This window comes from Camelus ferus, chromosome 1 (assembly GCF_009834535.1).
Source record: "Camelus ferus isolate YT-003-E chromosome 1, BCGSAC_Cfer_1.0, whole genome shotgun sequence".
In the NCBI taxonomy this organism is placed as follows: domain Eukaryota; kingdom Metazoa; phylum Chordata; class Mammalia; order Artiodactyla; family Camelidae; genus Camelus; species Camelus ferus.
In genome coordinates this window covers 85,671,343-85,688,349 of record NC_045696.1, presented here as the reverse complement: position 1 = coordinate 85,688,349, position 17,007 = coordinate 85,671,343, and the positions used below count along the sequence as shown (strand labels likewise).

Here is a 17,007-nt window from a genome sequence, read left to right as displayed (position 1 = left end):
TGAAGGAAAAATGAGAGATTCATGGTCCTAATTAGTCCACAGACAGATTATTTATACATGTTAACATTTTCTGTAACCACCTTCCTTTTATTGCCAGCTGGAATAGTAAGCATCTAATAAATTGTGAATTAGAAATAGAGGAACAGAGTTCACTTTTAAATCCAAATCTTGTGAAAAAGAGCACAAGTAGGAAAAAAAATTCCAACTCAATTTAATACATTAAAATGTCCAATTTAAATATACTTTAAGGTTTTTTTTCCTACAAATTATAGTATATGGTTAATAGTTTACATATTTACAGACTTGTTTTTATCATAAAACTAGTACCACAGACCCCCCAAAAAAAGGCATTTTAAGATAAATTGCTCTACTGGAATTCTGTTAAAAAAACAAACAAACAAACAAAAAACCCCTTCAAATTCCAAGCAACTGATGTAACAACTGAATATTTAGAAAGTTTACACTGTAAATAAGGAAAAACTACTGAAAAATGTGTGAATTCCAGTAGCAGGAAATAGTCTTGGTACAAATATTTTATATTTGTATTTTAATTTTAATTAAACCAGTATTTTGGCTGCCATACCAAGGATAAAGGGCATTTCCCAGAGGAGGAAAGGAAAAGGCTTTGAGATTTTAAAGATAAATGTCATAATTTTACAGCATTTACTGATTCTCTCTTGATCTTCAGAAGTGGTTCTAATTTTATTATTATAGATTCTGACTTTTTTCACCAGACTTTATAAATGATTTAACCGTGAAGTGAAATACGTTGAATTGTTTTCTCACCTTAAGGTACAAGATAAGTGAATTAGACATTTGGTCCTTGGTTGCGGGAACTCATCGTTCCCTGATCTTTCCTTGGCACCTAATTTGAGCTCAATGAGTGTGCCCTTAGTCACAAGAATATCTTGGTACCAAGTCAGAAGCAGAAGTAGAAGCAGGGCTGTCAGGAATAAGGGAAGAATATAGAGCCAGGAAGGAAAAGAGAACTTCTTTCTATTCTTCTACAGAATAAGATGACATTTTTGTTTCAGCATCTTTTTTCAGAGCTAACTTTGCTACCCTCAGGATTGTTTTAAATGGTACTGAAAATCAATTGTGTAGTCTTTCATCATGCACTAATAAACTCTAAATCTAAAAGTTTGTAGTAGAATGGGTCAAAAACCACAAAAGCCCTGTATTCACATATAATACAGTGTTGGTAATGTGGTACCTTTCATTATCAAGGGAGCAGCCTGCTACTTTTACAGTTGAATTAGAATTAAGTATTCAGGTTTTTTTTTTACTGGTCATTAGCACATTCTTTTTGATGAAACTTGTTTGATTGTGATACAATTGAATACACTGCAAATTCTATCAATTCACTTATAAACAAGTATATGAACTGATATACCAAAGAAACATTTAATTAAGTATGCTGAGCCTTTTTGTCACTGGGTATTAATGAAGAAGTTCTCCTTTTTACTAGTGTTCACTGGTGTTTTAATGTTAAAAGATATTGAGGATTTGAGTCAAACAAATTATAATGCCTTCCTAGCTATATATCTTTGAAGTTCACAAGTATTATTTTCTATTACACTTTTAAAATCATGTGAAAAATAATCTATATCAATGCAAGAGAGAAGAAAGAATACATATTCTCAAATATATGTGTATTATTTTGAGGAGCAAATATTATCAGAATTAATAAAGATAGTCAAACTGTTACATCTTCACAACTAGCAACCCCTAGAATACACCTGCTTTCTTAATATGAAAAATCTTCCCCTTCAATTCAGATCTTGTAAAATCATACTAAAATGATCATCTCTGTTTATTATTATTATTATTAACTATTATTATTATTACTAGAGTATTATACATTTTAATTAGTGATATTAAGAGTATTAAAATAGGATGACAAATGTCTCAAATATGACCTATATTTCTCTTATTACCTTCAATACTTCACTTTTTCTGTATATCTAGATAAGTTACAAAGGTCTTGTCAAATTAATAAAGCTACTGAAATTGTTTTCACCTATAAAGTTTATTCTAGAAATAGAAAAATGAAAAAGGAGCACTTATTTTTCATTTGACTTATGTTGCATATTTATAAGAGATTAGTTAGTTTCTTTACTGTGAGGACTTCACTTAAAATAAATCACAATTTGACTGAGGTTTGTTCCCTATGATTTAAATAATAAAATGAAACAAATTGGAAGATAAAAGACTTTTAAGTTCAAAAATATTAATTACAGTTACTTTTTACATGTGAATATTCCCAAAGTGAAGATTCATAATTTCATCCAGCTTCACTTGGATGGTAGCTAGACAGAACCAAGGAAAATAAATGCATAAAACTGAAATTGTTATACATGAAAGAAAAAAATCCATAGTTTACATGTAAGTATAATTCAGCATATATAAACTATATACATGTATATACAGTGTATACACATATATAGTAGTACTATATATATACACACATGATTGCCCCATTACACACGTGTTATTGCTCCTATTACTTTTAAAAGTCCTATAGTGTATGTATTAAACAAAATACTTGTATGGTGAAATTCATGATAGTTACGTATGCTCTGTTTACCTGAATCTTCCCAGTTGAGGATTTTGAACTAACTATGAGTTATAAATGTCTAAGCTCAGGTTAAATTAGCTCCTATCACTTAAGATGAAGTGGATGTCCTTTTATTACCATTTCCTCTTGTATTATCATGACTTGTTATAATTGTATCTCACATTTTGTTAAGCATTTCGTTAATATTTCCTTTATCATAGCCATTTTACAAAAATGCAACATTTATTGGCTTAGACAACATAATTGCTAAAGGAGAGGACTGTATGAACAATGAATTTACAGTAAATCGAAATAATGTGTTGCAGTGGTTAAATAAACATCCTTATGTTCTGCAGTTACACTGTCAATTTTCATAATTCCAAACACACATATTCTTTTCAGATACTAAGGTTTAAAAGTAATACTCCAAGGTGAGGGAAAAAAAAAAAACTTTCGAGCTCAGTAGTTAAACTTCCCTTGTCATCTCTCTCTAAACTTTTATTTCAAATTTGGTGGTCATCATCCTTATATTTTTCAGTATTTTGCAACTAGATGAAATAATATAACTTCTCAAATAAAAACATAACAGCATTCACATTATAGTAACGTATGTGAAAAATAATATGTTAAAACTGGTACTAAATAAAACTGGTATATCAATTTATATTATTTTCCACTCATCATCTCATAGTTAAAGGGACATTACAATACATTGTATTACTTTCAAATATTATTATTATAATTTATAATAAAAGCAATGAATAATAGCAGGTATCTGTCAGATCTGGGTCTTCTTCAGTCTGACTGACCACTATGAAGTGAATTAGTAATCTATTTTTTCTTAAAACTTATCATTTTGCTGCAGCAAAAACAGAACAAATCCTAATCATAGTACCTACATTAATATCCATGGTACTTTAAGACAACATGTCTGGTATTATAAATTAAAACTAACATAAGTATTTCTAATGCACAGCTAAAATAAATGACCTGGCCAAGGGAGTAGAAAACTCCATGGAAGCCAAAATTATTTCCTTTGATACAAAATTCCTTCTCATATAAATTCATTTTCACTAAATAAATTTACTCCTCGTTCAAGGGTAAAATTACTGCTTACGTATAAGACAAGACTATCTTACTTTATGTATTTAATAAATAAAATATAAACATAATTATCAAGTTATATTGTAATTTCATATGGTTTATGGACACTCATTTTTCAAATGTCAAAAGCACTGGGATTGTTAGGGATTGTACTTTAAGCTAATTTGTATAATATGCCATGTTATCAATGTGCACAGTTATTAAGAAGATGATAATTACCGTTAAAAGTATCTAGCTTTGCACTTTGAGTTATTAATATGCACATGCTTTCTACTATTCATCAAAATTTTTGATTAGGAGGAATGGGGACATGATAAATAACTAATTTGGAGGGACTTCATAGATCAGATTTTAAAACACTAAAAGGTTAATACTGACTTTCTGCACCTTAAAAAAAGACTTCAAGTAAAGGATGGAGAGATAATTAGAAAGAACAAGGAAAGTGAGATAACTATGAAAAAGGTGACTTATGAGACAGTAGAAAGAAAAGAAGAAGAAACAAAAGAAGAGTCACACCTGTTTAATAGTGTGTCTGATCCCTTTGCATAAGAGCTGCATTTCAATATTGTATGTAGAGAAATACTGAATCATGTCTGTGAGCTTTTCTTCATCTGAACTACACTTCAAATAATGGAGGACAAAAGTTTTAGGTACAAGGTACCAAATGCAAGGTAGCCCTGAAAAGTTGCATTTTATATTGATATACTTGTGTTTTTGATTTTATGCATACCTATGTTATTACCCATATAGAATTAATCAAGAGATATATAAATTTGTTGTATTAGGCATTCATGGGGCTTTTTTTTTTTTTAGGTACAGTGCTTTAGTTTTATATCAATCACACAGCTTTAGAAGCTGCCAGTCCCCCTTTTTATGGGAAAACAAAAGTGATGTAAGGCATCAGTGACTTGTAGTGAATTACATTCCACACATAATGATAATTTCTACTAAGGGCAGCTTGAGGAAACACTAGAAGAGAATACTGGCCTCACTGCAGGATTCTGCAGTTACCAGGTCTATGAATCTCTGGAGCTCTGCTGTCCTCTACTGGCCTAATGAGATAAGTGCCTGCCTCAAAGCTCTTGTGTTTCTTTGTATCAGTTTAGTTTTCTCCACAAACAAGATACTGGCACCTTAAAAATCATGTTTTCTTTGGTTTCGCTCACATGTAAATGGATCATAACTTGGATTATTGTCAAATTAATTTCACAACATCATTTTAGTGTCACAGAGAAAGAAAGACTCATTCAGCATCCTCTCTATCTTAGTTCAAGCATGATTGGGGTCAGGTGTAGTAAGTGGTTGGGGAAAAAACAGTAGCAAAAATATAACAGTGACAGTTTTCACAGATAACAGAATTCTGAAAAATTGGTTCCAAGGCATTATATTTTGATTGGTTGGTGTGTGTGTGTGTGTAAGTAATTTTGCTGTACATTTTAAAAAAGAATAGTAACTTTACTTTCCTTTTCCTTTGTTTTTAACTATCGTAAGATTCATGGATCCTCGAGTATCTCCTAATTGATCCTGTACTTCTTAGAAATATAGTTACTTTATTTTCTCCAAGTTGCATCCTGCCTAGGAAAAATGGTGCATCATTGGGGTGCTAAGTTTGAAATTCATAATCCAAGAGAAAGAAGTGAACTATATAAATCATATTTTTTATGTCCCAATTGTATCCGGGTATGGGATAGGCATGGTGGGTTATAAGATTTATTAACATCACAGTGCATCAAACTTGTTAATAAACTAGCTTTCTGTATAAGAAGTTAAAGAAAGATTTTTTTAAAAATGGGAGCACGAAAGGCATGGCATAGCTGGAGTTTAAGGTTCAAGCTTTGTATCCTCTATATATAATGTATTATGTTTTTCAAAAACTTTTTATTAGGAAAGCTATACCAGACGCATAATCACTATACAATGATTAAACATTACCTTTACAATTTATAATCACTGAAATTACAGAATAAATATATGCACATTTCTTTTGAATCTTTGTGAGAGAGAAAACATTAAAAGTGCTTCCTACAAAGCTGTTAGTGATATATAACCAGTTGCTTTTTTATGTTTTTTTAAATATTTTATATATATATTTATATATATATAAGAAAGTGCAGATGTTCTCCAAAAAATCTTGGCATCAGGATGAAGTGTCACAAAGAAGGTGCTCATCCCTAGGTGTGTGCCTCCAGCTGTTAAACCACCAGGCCTCCACTTCAGTAGGATCCAGCCTAGAAGATGACGTTTCTCAGGGTGGTAGGAGAGATGCTGTAAGCTGTACACTAGGGTGAAGGAAAGGTGGAGCTATGGAGAGAAGAGGAATGGATCAAACACGAACCAATTAGATTGAGTTGAATGGGAGTGCTGTGTGTGTGTGTGTGTGTGTGTGTGTGTGTGTGTGTGTGTGTACCTGCACCAGAAGGAAGAGGCCACAGGTTTAGGGACCTGCTTGTGTTCAGGGATTTGTGATTTGTCTGTGGGTATATGTGTGAGAAAAACGAGTGGGTGAGAACATTCGAGCAAGACCCACCCCTCCCTCCCCGTCTTGCAGTTTCCAGGCATGCAGCAAACTGCATTGTTAATACATGTACAGAATCTGTGCCATGATGGGAAGAAAAAAGAAAGCCACAAATGTCAATTTGTTTCCCCCCCCATCCCTGTCAAACAAAACTACAACTGAAAAAAAAAAGTTACTGAAAATAAAGACACACTGAATTTTACTTAATTAGGATCAATACAGCGATCCCCAATATACCTTATACATGGCACAGTCAAAGTCTCAAGTTTCAGTATAAAAAAATAATGATAACATTTGCTGGCAAAAGTCTGCGAAGGCACTTCATTGATTAATGATCTGAGTATGGCCCTTCCTCCAAATCACATCTGAGAGGGGAGAGCATACATCTGTATTTTCTAGTTATCATGCGGTTTCAGTTCTGTTCAGGGCAGGGAAGTTTGTGAGAATGGAGTTATTGGGACAAGTGTAAAGGGAGCAAGGGATATATTTCTTTAATTTTTCTTTTCTTTTGAAAAAAAGCACTAATTTATTTTTTCTTTTTCTGTTAGAACCTATACGTTGTCTTCTCCAGGACTTCGAGGTAATCCGGCTTGGTTTGAAGTTTGGCCCTTAACTCGAGGTAATCACTTTTTTGGGTTTGGTGGTCTGTGAAGCCCTTTCCAGCCGAGAAGAGAAGGGTTTCTTTGAGCCTGGCGTCCTGCTGTAAGTCTGGGTATTGCATGCCAGGAGGGTGGACATGCAGCTCCTTTAATTTGGGCACTGTGCCATAGAGACAGTCCACAAATCCCACTGTGCAGGGGGCTGGTTGTGGCCTCTCTCGGTCTAGTAGCATACTGCCACCACCGCAGCCTCCCCCAGGAGGAAACAGCACCACCCCACCATTCTTCTCGTGGTGGCGGAACCCACCCAAGTCTCCCCCAGTTCCCGCAACTACCCCTGAAACCCCACCAACTGCTGGGGGGTGAGGGTGAGGGTGATGATGATTCATGGTCACTATGGTGTTGAGCTGGGAGCTGGACACTGCCAGGGCCCACTCCTTTTCTTTTTCCAGCACGGTCCGGTAGTTGGTGTGGTTCTCCTTGGGTGTCTCAGCAAACTGCTCACTTCCTAGGAGAACTTCACTCATTCCTGGCGGTTGTGTCCCAGGAGCCCCACGTTCGGCACTCCCTGCCTCCTGGACTGATGGAACAGCCACCTCCTCCTCCTCACGAGGCTTGTAGATGGGGTTGTTGCACATCTGAGTAACTGGGTGGGGTATGTACTCATATACATGACCCACAGGCGGGGCCTTCTCTGGGGAAGAAATAGTTGGTCGTCCCCCACCTCCATTTCCACCTCCATTACCTCCACTATCCTCAAAAAGCCGGTGGCATTGCATCTGGATGCCAGTGAGGTCCACACCTTCCTGCCGCTTGCTTCTAAAGGGCAGCTTCTTCCGGCGCCGTCGAAGGACATAGGCAAAGAGGCCTGCAGCAACAAACACTGCTGAAAAAAACAGAACCAGTAGGCTGAGAATCAACACTGAAAGTGGCACAGGGCCCCCAGGAGCAGAGAACTCATATGGTGATGCACTTGTAGGCCCTCCAGCAAGGTGAGAATCTCCAGGCTGGGCTGGGGATGCTCCAGCTGGTGCAATGTGCAGCATCTCTGGGCAGAGAACTTCCAGCTCAATAGTGCGCACATCACGGTGGGTGAGGTTCTCAGGGCTCCTGCATAGCACATCACCCACCACACTGACTGAGCTGATGGTTTCAATCCACTGTTTGAAGGGAACCAGGTCACAGGTACAGTCCCAAGGATTCTCATTGAGGTCTATCTGGACAATGGCATTCAAGTGTTCTAGGACACCAGCCACAGGAAGGTAGAGGAAGTAGTTCTTCCTTAGGTTGAGCCGGGCCAGGGATGTGCCTGCAAAGGCATCCGTTGGCAGGGTCCTCAGCAAATTATTGTTGAGGAATAGCAGCTTCAAGTTAGGCATGAGGCTGAAGGCTGCAGGCTGGATTTCCCGGATGACATTGAACTCGAAATACAAGTAGTGCAGACTCTGTAGGCCTCGGAACATGCCTGGTGTCAGCTTCTCGATATCGTTGCCATTGAGAAAGAGGCTCTTAAGGTTGGGCAGGTTGATGAAGGCCCCATCCTGGACGTAAGAAATACGGTTGTTCCCCAGATGTAAGAGATCCAAGGAAGAGAAATTCCAAAAATCAGAACGGTATATTTTCTGAATCAGATTGCTACTCAGATACAGTTTCTTGGCATTCAGTGGCCTTGGAAGAAGTTCAGAAATGTTATTAAATCCTCGCTCTTTGCAGTTGACAGTCAAGCCAAGGTCATTGATGTGCAAATTACAGGTACACCCAGTAGGGCATATAATAGGAATGGGTGGTCTGGTCTGGTAAGGAGCAATGGGAGGTTGGTTTGGACCAGGGTATAAAGCTTGCGATGTGGAAGGCGGCCTTGGTGTTCGAGGCTGTTTCGTGGGCTTAGGCTGTTTATTTGAGGACTTATATTCAACAGAAGAGGCAGTAAAATGGACAGATGACAGCATTGAGGAAGGCTTAGTTGGCCATGCATTCTCCTTGTTTGGTGACAAGTGGGGAATCCCCAAACTAGCTTCCACCTCAGAGTCAGACAACAAGGGACAGAGTTCTGTCTTCCTGATTTCTCGTAAGTCTTTTCCATGGAAATGGAAAGGGGTCTCGCAGGTGATGTCTCCCACTAGGGCAGTGTAAGGAATGCGTTCCAGCCAACTCTTCAGTTGCACAATTTCACATGTACAGTTCCAGGGATTTTCTTCCAGCTGGAGCTCCATCAGGCTTCTGCCAATGTGGTCTAGCATTCCTCGGTAAAAAAGAACTTTTAACCTGTTTCCACGTAGGTCCAAGTGGGTTAAGGAGACAGCCTTAAATAAGTTGGCTGGAAGCATGGGGATGAGATTGTCATTTAAAATCAGAACTCTCAATTTACTTAGGTTCCGAAATGCCCCACTCTCTATACGTTTAATGACATTGTAATCTGCCTGCAGATATTCCAGACTTTCCAAGCCAAGGAAGGTGTCATTTCTGAAGATGTCTAGTTTGTTCTCATGGAGATATAGCCTCTTTAAAATCTTAAGACCATTGAAAGCTCCTGTTTGAATGTCCTGCAATGCATTGTTCCCAAGGTTAATGGACACGGCATTATTCAAATGAAGAAAACTGTTGGTGTACAATTTCCTCATTGAATTCCTCTGCAGATACAGTTTAAAAGGTCTTGACCAGAACTCAGTAATCTGACTAATATTTGTAAATCCTTTACTGTCACAATGTATATGAAAGAGGCTTTCTTTAACTTCACAGTAGCATGGATCAAAACAGGGCTCATCTATTTCCTCTGAGTCCTCTATCAGGGGAATCGGGGTAGTCCATCCTAGAGCAATTGTGCTTAGAAGAATTATCCACAACATCTTCCCTCTGTGAAGCATCTCAGCTATAGAAGGTTTCATCGTTCGTGGCTGATTACAAAACTGCAACAGAAATAAAGATGCAGATTTTTAGCTTTTAGTCATATGCACTATTCTCATTGACTCCTACATATGGGGCTTTTTGAGAGTGATATAGAAACTTTAGCAGTTGTTGAACTGACACGCAAAACGACCTATCAACATGCTTAATATGTCCTATATTTTAAAATAAGAAGACTCTGAAATATTATACCATGTGATGACATTTTCCTGAATCAAGCCATACTTGGTAAAGAGTGTATCATACAATCAAAAGCAGCCTTCATTGCCTGTTATAGTAAGCAGGGGAACTGGCATACAGTGATTGCTCTGGGGGTAGGCAGATTCAGTAATAATGGCCATCATTTGGCCATTACACCTGTTTGCATGTAAGAACTCACATTGACACCAGAGGTACCTATTATAGATCTGACTGGAACTCTGATGGAAGAATAATGTTCTTTAAACTGTGGGATTCTACTCATAAAAAGACATAGCATTCTCCAAAGTTATTAGTTTAAACAGTATGATAAATTATGAGCTCACTGGCCAATATCAGATGTTGAGATGTATTAGATGATTGGTTGCTCAGGAAAACCTAAGATTTCTCTTAAGAAGTAAGCACAATATACTTAATTATAGTGTATGCTCAGTAACACACTATACCCCAAGTGCCTTTTGCCCAAGCACAGATTATTAACATCTCCTTTAATCAAATAATTTCTTCATAGGTGTATCATTTGGCTGCTTAAATCCTTTAGGAATGATTAGCCTTTCTAAAGAATAAGCCCATGCAATTGTCACAGCTAAAGATAGTGACAGCGAAAGGATGCTGAGCCTGGAAGTGTCTGTATTAAAACACTTGCAGAGTTTAGTTTGGAATGTATATTTGTGCCTTCAAGATCAAGTGAAGAACCCTGCAATAAAGGTGGAATGGCAGGTGGTTAGTTAGAGGAGAGTTGGGTAGTTAAAGGCAAGAAAGGGTGGACACCTCGATTCTTACCTGCTGATAAATGATCTATTACATGAAATACATTTCAAAGAAAGACATCATTCTTTTCCAACCAGAAGAAACAAATACAGTGCACTATTCTAATAATAGAGCCTTCCTCTGTGGCTCCCTTTGCTTGCCTAATATCATCAGTAAATGAAAATGCGTACATAAATAAATTATAATAATGCAGTTTTATTAGATTGCCCTTTCTGAGTCACTGAAATATCAATCACAATTGAATGGTTGTATTTAATCAATAAAAATAAACCAGAGTTTTTAGCATATACTTTCTCTCCACACATAAATGCATACATTAAGGAAATACTTTGCCAACTCTCTAACTTAAAACACAATGATATAATTTATAGGGAGAGAGAAAAGAATAAATCTCCACATTCGACTTGCATATAATGTACATAGCTGTAAGAAAAAGAGAACGCATAAGAAAGCAAAGAGAAATTTGCCTCAGGCATGCCATACTCAATTTTTAGAAACAATTAATTGAAAAAAGAGAAAAGCAGATGAGGCTACATTGCAGTATCAGTTAGTCTTCCCTGCCTCCCTTATAAAATATTAAAATCTACTTAAGTTCTTTCTTTTTCACCATTCTTTTCTTTAATTTTTTTTTCTTCTTTTTGAGGTCCCTGAGATTTAGACAAGAAAGGCTCCAGATGTCTTTGACTTACCTATTTTGCAGATTTTTTTTTAGCATTGACCATCGGGGTGGGGGCGGGGGTTAAAAAAAAAAAAAGCTTGAGTTTAAGGATTCTCTCTCTCCCTCTCCCTTCCTTCCTTTCGCTGAAGCTGAAGCAATGGGGGATAGAGGGGGTTGGCGGTGGGGGCGGGTGGGGGACCAAAGGAAAAAAATAAAAGGCAGCAAGCTTGAGACGTGCTGGGAATGCAATGGGCCTGTCAATGGGCTTCTTTAGGATGCAGAACTGCCGCTTGGCACACTCAGTAGAGGAGGGAGGAGAAGGGGCTGCCGCAGGCTTCCAGCTTCCCTGTCTCCGCGGCTGCCGCCGCCGTAGCTGCTCTCTCTGGGTACCGGCAGCACATCATTGGGCACTTGGAGGAAGGGCGGGAGGAAGGCAGGGAAGTCAGGCTCAATCACGGTGCAGAATCTGTGACTTATCTTGCGCTGGCTTTTTTTTTTTTTTTTCAAATATGTGCTGTAACCCTGGATCCAGCTTTCCACGTCACAAAAATGAGCTCCAAGGAGGGGAACGCGCTTAGCATGGGGTCGGGCGCGAGCACTAAGAAGCCGCGACTATACAGTTTGTGTGTGTGTGTGTGTGTGTGTTTGTGTGTGTGAGGGAGGGAGGGGGAGAGAGAGAGAGAGAGAGAGAGAGTGTGTGTGTGTGTGTGTGTAAGGGGAGAGAAAAGAATTGGAGGGGTGGAGATGACAAACTGTCAAAATAAGAAACAAGAAGGAAGAGACCAACTTAGGGGAAACATTCCTTTGGTGGGAAGGTGGAGATGGAGGGGGAGTGTAGACTATTATTTATTTTTATTCTTTTATTTTAACTGCCAAGGAAACCATCGCTTGACTAGTTTGCTCCTCTAGTTCCCAAATCTCTGCTCTCTAGTGTAGATGGTTTGAAAAGTAAGACTACCTTCAGGATTATCCTTTTCACAGCACAAACATACTTGTCTCCAAAAGATGGGGATAAAAGAAAATTCAGGTCTCCAAAGCAGAAGAGCTGAATCTAGCTGATTCTACCTGGGTGTCCTGAGTAAGAGCTCAGGCAGCCTGTGACTTGGACTGAGTTTCTCCTGCATTTTGCTTCGATCTCTTTGCACCAGGAATCCTTTTGTTGTGATGCAGCTCAAAGCCTTATATTTCCCCTGGATTCAACAGCCATGTGTTTGCTTCCACCTTTTAAAAGACCGAGATAAGCCACTGCTCTGGAAGGATATGTAGACCACTTGGGTAACAATGACACATTTCACTTCTTCCACCCTGAAAGACCTTGTAGGGATCGGGGGCAGCATTTCAGGGTTTCGATTCTTCTTTTCTTTCATTTTGTTCCCCGAAATATTTCTCTGTGATATATTGGGGAAGGGGATGGAAGAGAGTCATGAGGGTGGGGGTGATTGAGGGAGAATGTTTCAGTGAATAGGAGCCATCAGATCAGAGCTCACAGGAGCCTCTAAGAGGAGTTTTTAAAGGCTCACCTGGCGGTTCTACAGTCCTACCTGCTGGGAGGAAATGCACCTTAGTGGGGAAACTGGAGAGAGGCAAGCAAACAGGTCTAGTTAGCGGGAACTGTGCCTCATTAATCCCCCCCCCCCAAACACACGAATCTTGTCACCAACTCATGGGGAAGGGAGGGGCTTTCTGGTGGCTAAAGACCTGGACTGAACCTCACTTGCTCAAGGGCTCAAAGTTAGCCCATAGAGATGGCTTTCTCTTAAAGCGCTTTTTACAGAATTAGATTTCAAAGGAAACACGGCTTATGTATGAATTTCTTACCATTCTAAATGTATATAAATCACCTACCTCAGCAAAACGTGTCTTAAAGTCGGTCATAAGATGTGTGTATGATATTTTGCTTTTGAAATGAGCACAACTGTGTCCTCCACTCCACAGTAGCTATCAGAAACTAAGTAAGCAGGCGGGGAGAATTCTCTGACATTCTCCACCCTTAATAGTCCAGACCCACCCTATTTCTCAAGTCTCAACCGAGAAGCAGACCAACACCGACAGCCAGAGCTCAGAACGCGAGCAATCCCATCTCCTTCACCAGCTGCCAGCCGCTCCCCCCTCTTTCCCCCCACACCACCTTCTGCACCCAACGTGCAGAGGCGGTGACTGTTTCGCCGATCTTATCGGAACCCAACATGCGATGGAATCGATGGATAACCGGGAGGCTTCCCGGAGCTGCCCAGTGACGATAAATGGCCCTCTTCGCATTCATTCTCACTTCTCTCTTGATAACAACAGCCCTCTAAGTTTTTGATTTGGGACATGTCCTAAAGGCTATTTCACTGTTTTCCTTTCCTTTAATCTCAGTGTAGCGTATCTAAGCCTTAGGAAAAGCTCGAAAAGTTAGGGGATGAAGGGCCCTGGAGCCCCGGTTTAGAACATTTCCTGCTGGGAGCGTCCGGCATCATTTGTCCACGGGGAGGACAAGAAGCCCTTTCTCCCCACAGTTCCCCCTTCCACCTCCCCCTCCCCTTTGCCGGATCTCCGAGCCCAGTAATCTCTCCATATCTAAGATTAAATATTCCAATATGGAAGCAAAACGGTCTTCCCTAGAACAAATAATTAAAATGCTGCATCATTCATTTTCTGAAGAGCTCTGAGCCTTCCAGAGGTCCTTTTCTAACCCGCTGTCACCAGGCGAGCGAAACGCACAATGGGTCTGTTTAGAAATGGAAAATGATTAAAAGCTCAGGCCATTTTCCTTCTTACAACAGGAGCGATCCGTTGGGGGAGGGGCCCTTCGCTCAGCCACCTGGCCTATTTTTTGGAGTTACGATTTACTTCCCCAAGAAAAGGGGTCCAAGGGTTTGTTAGTCTCCAGGACCACTCCTGTCATCCTTACAGCTAAACGATCCAGTTTAAAAATACAACCCCCAGCAGCTGTAAGCGTACAGAAGCCACTGTGGGCAAACTATATGCTCTACAGTGCACATCCCACACGCGAGAATACTGGTTTCAATTAGGCAAAATAGGAAAGGATGGCGGCGAGTACCTAACCGTGCAGAGCGCTCTCGATCTCCGAGGTTTACTCCAAGGGGCTTCCCAGCGGGAGGTGCAAACTCTCTGGGAGGCTGAATTGTATCCATCATGCCGTCGCCTGCAGTTTCTCCTCCAACGGCCACCAACTTTCAGAAAGGCCACCAAATCTCGCTTGTAATCCTTTTAAGTGTTTCCACCTTTGAGACTTGCAAGGAAATGGTCGGTGCATACCAGTGGGAGAGCCGGGCGCGCACCTAGCGCGACAATGCCAGTGACAGGAGCTCACGACCACAGTTCTATTTACCCTCGATGGCAGGCAGGAAGCCTGTGTATCCCAGGACTGGGTTCTTTGATTTAAATTCTTGGTGCTCTCGATTCAGCGGCGAGTCTCGCGGTCCCCGAGAACCCTGGCTGAATCTCAGGGTTTTTCTCTTTCTCGCTTCCTGAAAGGTTGACACTCACAGCGCAATTCCTGCCCGAGGCCTCTTTCGGTACGAGGAGCCGGGACTATCCCTTGCCTTTGCCGGGTGTCTTTGCTCTTGACCCTTTGGGTAGGTGGGAGTGGGGGTGGGTGGTGTGTACACGAGAAAAGAGGGTGGGGAGGGGCGGGAAGGAGGCAGGAAGGGGGCGACCAGATCCCAGATCCTAGCACTGGCCAGACAGCGAAGGTGGGGGCGCGGGGGTGGGGAGGAGAGGAAGGAGAGAAAAAGAGATACGGGATACAAATACAACAGTATGGCTGAACACACCAAATTCGACTTGGATTTAGATCTCGGGCAAAGCACCAAGGTGAAGCGATCCTGTCCTCTGAGAGTGAGCCCCCGAAGAGCTCACTATTCAAGCATCCTTACTTCTCGAGCGGGAGAGGGTAGGGGGCGGGGAAGGGAAGGGACCGCGGAACGTTTCAGGCCAAGGGGACGCTCACGGCGGCGGCATCTTTTAAGACTGACCTGCTTTAAAAGTGCCACTCTAATGGTATAGGAAATAACTAAAATCGGATTACACGTTACTTACCGACGTCTGTACTCAAACTGGGAGCGCCAGGTCGGGTGTTAGAAGGCAGTATACGAAACGCTGGGCTGGAACCCCAATTCAAATCCATCAGCCTCCCCCAAATCGCACACAGAGGGAGCGGCGCTCGGGAGCCCCCAGATCAGCCCATCGCTGATCCGCCAGCTTATCCCCCCACCCCCCCCCGCACCCCCGGCCCCTCCTCCGCGCCAACTGTGTAAATCAGCCGCCGCAGTCCTCTCGCCGCTCATCACAGGCAAATCCCTGCTTAGGAAGCAAGGAAGCAAGTGATTCTCTCATATTCTCTCTCTCTCTCTCTCTCTCTCTCTCTCTCTCTCTCTCTCTCTCTCTCTCTCTCTCTCTCTCTCTCTCTCTCTCTCTCTCTCTCTCTCTCTCTCTCTCAGCTTTACAAAGAAAAACCTTGTAAAATTCAGTGACAGGAAGTTAGCATTATGTATCTGTGGATTGACTTTAACTTTTATTTGCAAATGAGAGATGTCTGTTTGGAAAATTACAGCCCAGGCCAGAGGGGGTGGGGGTGATCAAATTAAGAGCATCTGAGCTGTATTGGTGGGCGGTATCGCTAAACGCCTATCAGAAGCTGTTTCCAAGTTATTTGCAGTAGCCCTCCACCTTCATGATACATAGGTGACAGTTTGCAAGTACAGATATTTCCTAATCTGTTTACACCTGCTAAAAGGGAGGACAATAAAACTGTATGGTGAAGGGAGGTGTGTGGGGGGTGGGGGGACATTTGCTGGAGAGATGCTGGATAGCATTTCCTGACAAATCAAATAAGGACACTTGAACAATTATTACACCTATGTGGAAGTGTTATTACAACATTATATACCCACTGGAGGCGACCATTACCCCCACTGCAGTCATACTAATGCAGTCATTTAATGCTCCATTCAATCTGCAATGTAAACTAACGCAGTTCTTTTTAATAGATCTCGTTCATTAGAGACTTGTGTTCGAGAAAGGCAGTCCTCTACTAACTCCCAAACTGAATAGAAGGTAGCCTGGGGACTCATCTTTGTATCTCTTGCCATTCCTTCCTCAACTGAGTGCAATAAATTGTCCAAGACAAGGGAAGTTGTGTAGCTATTATAATTGTAGATGTAAAATGAGCCCACCCTATTTTCAAAATCTTTCAAAGGAACTCTGACTCAACACTTGCAAAGAGACAGTACTCTTTTAATTTATATATGAAAACTTTTGAGAAACAGGCTTGAAGATGAGATTTTAGCCTTTATTTAATGGTTTTTCTATATACTGTGTTATATCATTGTTACTCTTTATTGTATACTTATAATACCACAAGTCCAGTGTTCCATATTAACCTCATTCAAAGAGAGAAGAGGATGGAACTGGTTATAGTGAAAACCAGGGGCCTGTGGGCCTGTGGGCCTGTGGAATTTTTTTGGATATTGTGTGTGTGTGTGTGTGTGTGTGTGTGTGTGTATACACTAAATTCAGTATTGGTTATAAATAAAATGTGAATTTAGACTGCTTTTTAAAAGTAACATACTTAAAATGTTTCACTTTGTTCTCCAAAATACTCAGTTTTCTTTAAGACTATTTAGATTAACAAGATATCTGCAGGAACCAAGAAAATGATAAAAGCACCACAATATCAAAACCTATTCCTCTAAAT

The 17,007-nt window shown here is 40.5% G+C and overlaps 1 protein-coding gene across 2 annotated transcripts; it reads right to left on the bottom strand.

The window, feature by feature from the left end:
* Positions 1-195: 195 nt before the first annotated feature.
* SLITRK3 (SLIT and NTRK like family member 3) lies at positions 196-15,520 on the bottom strand. Of its 2 annotated transcripts, none has more exons than XM_032484927.1 (2): positions 15,351-15,520; positions 196-9,681 (listed from the first exon to the last, which is right to left on the bottom strand). In XM_032484927.1, exon 2 carries the CDS (start codon positions 9,658-9,660, stop codon positions 6,721-6,723), a length of 2,940 nt encoding a protein of 979 aa, XP_032340818.1. In that variant the 5' UTR covers positions 9,661-9,681; positions 15,351-15,520; the 3' UTR covers positions 196-6,720. The 2 variants fall into 2 exon arrangements, with proteins under 2 accessions (XP_032340818.1, XP_032340822.1); XM_032484931.1 differs by lacking the exon at positions 15,351-15,520 and adding an exon at positions 14,350-15,160.
* Between the last annotated feature and the right edge of the window lie 1,487 nt (positions 15,521-17,007).